At 33.6% G+C, this 3,845-nt stretch overlaps 1 protein-coding gene across 1 annotated transcript; it reads right to left on the bottom strand.

The window, feature by feature from the left end:
- Positions 1-893: 893 nt before the first annotated feature.
- LOC109217541 lies at positions 894-3,499 on the bottom strand. The gene is made up of 2 exons (XM_019381802.1): positions 2,945-3,499; positions 894-1,344 (listed from the first exon to the last, which is right to left on the bottom strand). The coding sequence occupies exons 1-2, from the start codon at positions 3,268-3,270 to the stop codon at positions 1,209-1,211; spliced, it is 462 nt and encodes a 153-aa protein (XP_019237347.1). The 5' UTR covers positions 3,271-3,499; the 3' UTR covers positions 894-1,208.
- Positions 3,500-3,845: the final 346 nt, after the last annotated feature.

Below are 3,845 nucleotides of genomic sequence, written 5' to 3' on the forward strand. Positions count from 1 at the left end.
CCATACACATATAGTAAATAATAATAATAATAATATTATAATGATAACTACGTCTCAACCAAATCAAGTTGACACAAGTAACTTAAAAAAAAGGCATAACTAAAAATTATAAAGAAAATCGAGGAACATGCTGGAGCGGCAAAAACTCTCCGGATGGGCTGATAGAAATATGAGGTGGCCTGGGGAGCAAAGTTAACTGGTCCGTAGGGCGGAGAAGATAGAAAAATATAAAAGAGTAAAATACTCGTTACAATTTCATAGGATCACTAAAACAATTTGAGATAAAAGTTACTTATGAGATTAAATCTCGTAAAAATGTGAGCTAGGTCAAACCAAGCAAAATAGATAGTCTAACCACCAGTTTCGCACTTACACACTTGAAGGAGAGAAATAAGCCAGATATCATATCAAGAGATGACACCACCTCTCTCCTTATTATCTTTTGTCCTTCAAACTTTGTTACTTGTTGGACATAAATGAACTTTGTGATTATGACTTCAAGAGAAATTAGCTTATTGTGTTCTTTTATAAATTATTTATAATATTAGGTGGATCTTTTAATGCAAATGCATAATTTGAGCGAGGGTATTAAGTTATGCCTAAATAGTAAGCAGATTTGTAACTCTGTCCCTACAAACAATAATGAAACTTAATTTATTTATACTAAAGTCGATTAATTTATATTATATGATGATGTGTGAAGCTGCAAACTTTAAGAAAGAAAAAAACTTCCAAACTAGTGGTCTTCACATGCCATGATGTTTTGTTACTATTAAAGCAAATTGCTAACATTAAATTACTTTTTTAATATAAAAAAATCAACAAACCAAAAAAGAACGTATATAGCCTAAGAAAATACGAATTATTCAAGTGACTTGGTAATAATATATTTTAAGAATTAAAGTGGCATTTAATTTATTACGTATACAATACAAATGTCCAAAGTTGACTCGACTGAGGTAATCTCTCTACTTACAGTCTACAATACTCATCGATACTCCATGAATATAGGTATCTTTTACGCCAACTAGGTAGGCCTCAAGTGATACATACATACACGGAGAAAAATCGGGTAGCAGATAAACTGGCTAAACATGGAGCAACTTTGGATAATGGTGCTCCTCCTACTATCATAAGGCAACCACCACCTTTTGTTTTACAAGATTTGCTAGCAGACCAGCATGGAACACCACACTTGCGCAGATCAGCTACAACATCACAACTTGATCCACCCTCTTCCAATGATTGTAATTTTCCCCACGGATCTTTTTGTAACACAGTACCAACTGGCCACAATGCTCAACACTCTTTTTGCAACACAGTGCCAACTGGACACAATTTTCCCTGTAATATTACGTAATGCATAATATATATAAGTTCCTTTGGGACCCAAAAAGAAAAAAAGAATTAAAGAACGCAGGTCTTTTTCCTCAATCGAGTAGCAAAGAAATCAGCAAAAGCTATTGCATGCCTTAGGCATTCAACTTTAACTGCTACACCGCCAAGGCTTATCTGAGGATTTCTAAAGTAAAAGTCACTGCTCACGCTTTTCCAGCTACTCGTTTTTCCCACCTTCCTCTTTCAAAGTATATATATTCAGACTTCCCATAAATCCAATGCTTTTAATTTGGGTCTTATCTTCCTGAGTAAGTTCTATTCAAGTGTGCATTGCATCTTATTCTTGTTTTACTTTCTTCTTTAATTACCCCTCTAATTGGCTTTGTTAAAATGTATTTTCCCAGAAAAGAAGTGTTTGGGTCACGAGTCTGTCTCCTTTGGCTTTTCCCCACTTCATATAAAATTAAACAAGCTTTTAGAAAAACTAAATTGCATGTGCAATCAGAGGCAGACCCAGAATTTTTACACGACGGTGGCACATTCTGCTCAACCAATGATCCCTGAAGGCTTTTAATGTTCAGGATGCCAACTGCTTAAATTAACCATCTTCAAGATATATACGTATATATATACAGGATTTCATCCAAAGTTTACGGGGTCTGGTGACCCCTCAACCATACACATGGGTCCGCCTTTGTGTGCAACCTCCCAAGACTACTTAATTAAATGCTGACTTGCCATATTATACTAACAATTGGAATTAATCTTTCTTGATTCTTCAGCTTTTACAGCTAATTATGTCTTTAATATATCTGTATAATGAAATCCCTTTCATGTTTAATACTCCGTCATTTAATATACGGGAATTGCAGTTTACAATAAATGCATAATCAGAGTAAACAAATGTATCGTCATTTCTCTTTTAACTAACCGACAGTTACCAGAAATAAACAAAAATTTACTTTTGACCAACATACCTACCTTATGCATGTATTGACATACAGTAAGCTTATTGCTCTTCATTCCCATTAATTCTCATATTTCCAAATATTTTTATATCAAACATAAATATGAATTAAAAATCATTGATATCTATTTTTGTGGCCTCAAGCCCTATGCAAGTCTCTATTGATCTTAAAGATACTTGTTATTCTTTACCTACTTATTCTGAATTTCTTTTGCTATAATTATTGCTATCATATTCATAGGGACCAAATGACATCATATTATGGCTCAATTTCTGTACTGCTATGGAACTTCATTTGCTCACTAGAATAAAATCTATGTACTTCACATTAAATAAACCAATAAACTACCAATCCAATTTCTCAGTTCCCCATCATCTGAATTCCTAGTAGAATCCAGGAATTAAAAACAGAAGTTTGGCCATACAGTTAACAAAAATATGATAAATTAATTACGATCATATTCTCACAAGACTTGATGAGACAATATAGTGTATACATAACAAGAAACTGAAGAAAACAGAGAAGTCTCTGGTAGCTAGCACAACCCATTCTCTTTCTTACTAGTTACTACTACTACAATTTTCCAAATAAACCAAAAGAATATTCTAATATATTAAATAAGAAAATTTAAGTCCTACCATAAACAAGAAGATGGACAAGAAAGGCCACTACTATGATTGCTTGTGTTGTGAAGGCGAAGAAAAAACCTTCTTCTTCTTCTTCTACTGTTAAAGATGCCATATTTTAGCTTCAGCCAAACCAGTTTTCTGAGCTTTCTTGCTGATCTGAGCCTTACACACATAACCCTTTTCACCCTAGTAAAAGACCTTCTAATCCTCTCACTCAGACTTTTCTTCCTGCTGAATTGGTAGCTTCTCAAGAACAACTGTCTTTTCTCAATATCTGTGTACCCTGACGTCTCTGTTTTGAACATGTATATTGGCCCATAAGAATTCACAGCCATATCTGATATCCACACACATACACACAGAGTAATATCTGTGTATGTATGTATATGTAGAGAGAGAAAGCAAGCCTAGGCTTGTTTGGAGAGAGAAGAAAGAATTGTAGTAGAAGGAGAAGAGAGAAGAGATATATAGCAAGGCAGGGTTTTTTGATTTTAATGCAGTTTATCTTTAGGTCACGCTTTGTATTGATTAATTGTTGCTTCAGCGTCCACAACGCCGTCGTAATGGTGGCCCTATGCTTTTTTGCCTTTGTAGTAAAGCCAAACTTTTCTCTTTTTCTTTTATAACCATCCCATGCGTGAATGAATTTTCTTTTATCTCAATGACGTGGCAATTATATCAGTTTTTTCGCTTTTCTCCTTTTCCTACTTTTCTACTTCGCATATGAAAAACATAATTTATATATCATAGTTGATGTCTACGCTAGACTAATATAGCTGTGTCATTTTCTTTCTTCTTTTTTTCTTACAAGATATAGTGTGTCAAATGCATAAAATTTTATGATTTAATCATAATTCGATGAAATATTACTTCTTTTAATTTATGATTATTAAGATTGAACTATTTGATT

Source organism: Nicotiana attenuata, unplaced genomic scaffold, assembly GCF_001879085.1.
Source record: "Nicotiana attenuata strain UT unplaced genomic scaffold, NIATTr2, whole genome shotgun sequence".
In the NCBI taxonomy this organism is placed as follows: domain Eukaryota; kingdom Viridiplantae; phylum Streptophyta; class Magnoliopsida; order Solanales; family Solanaceae; genus Nicotiana; species Nicotiana attenuata.

Bases quoted from the DNA above. Each gene is read 5' to 3' on its own strand.
- LOC109217541 (XM_019381802.1), bottom strand. From the start codon at position 3,270: ATGGCTGTGAATTCTTATGGGCCAATATACATGTTCAAAACAGAGACG. The intron at 1,345-2,944 runs GTAGGACTTAAA...GTAATATTACAG, and splicing joins TGTCCATCTTCTTGTTTATG to GGAAAATTGTGTCCAGTTGG.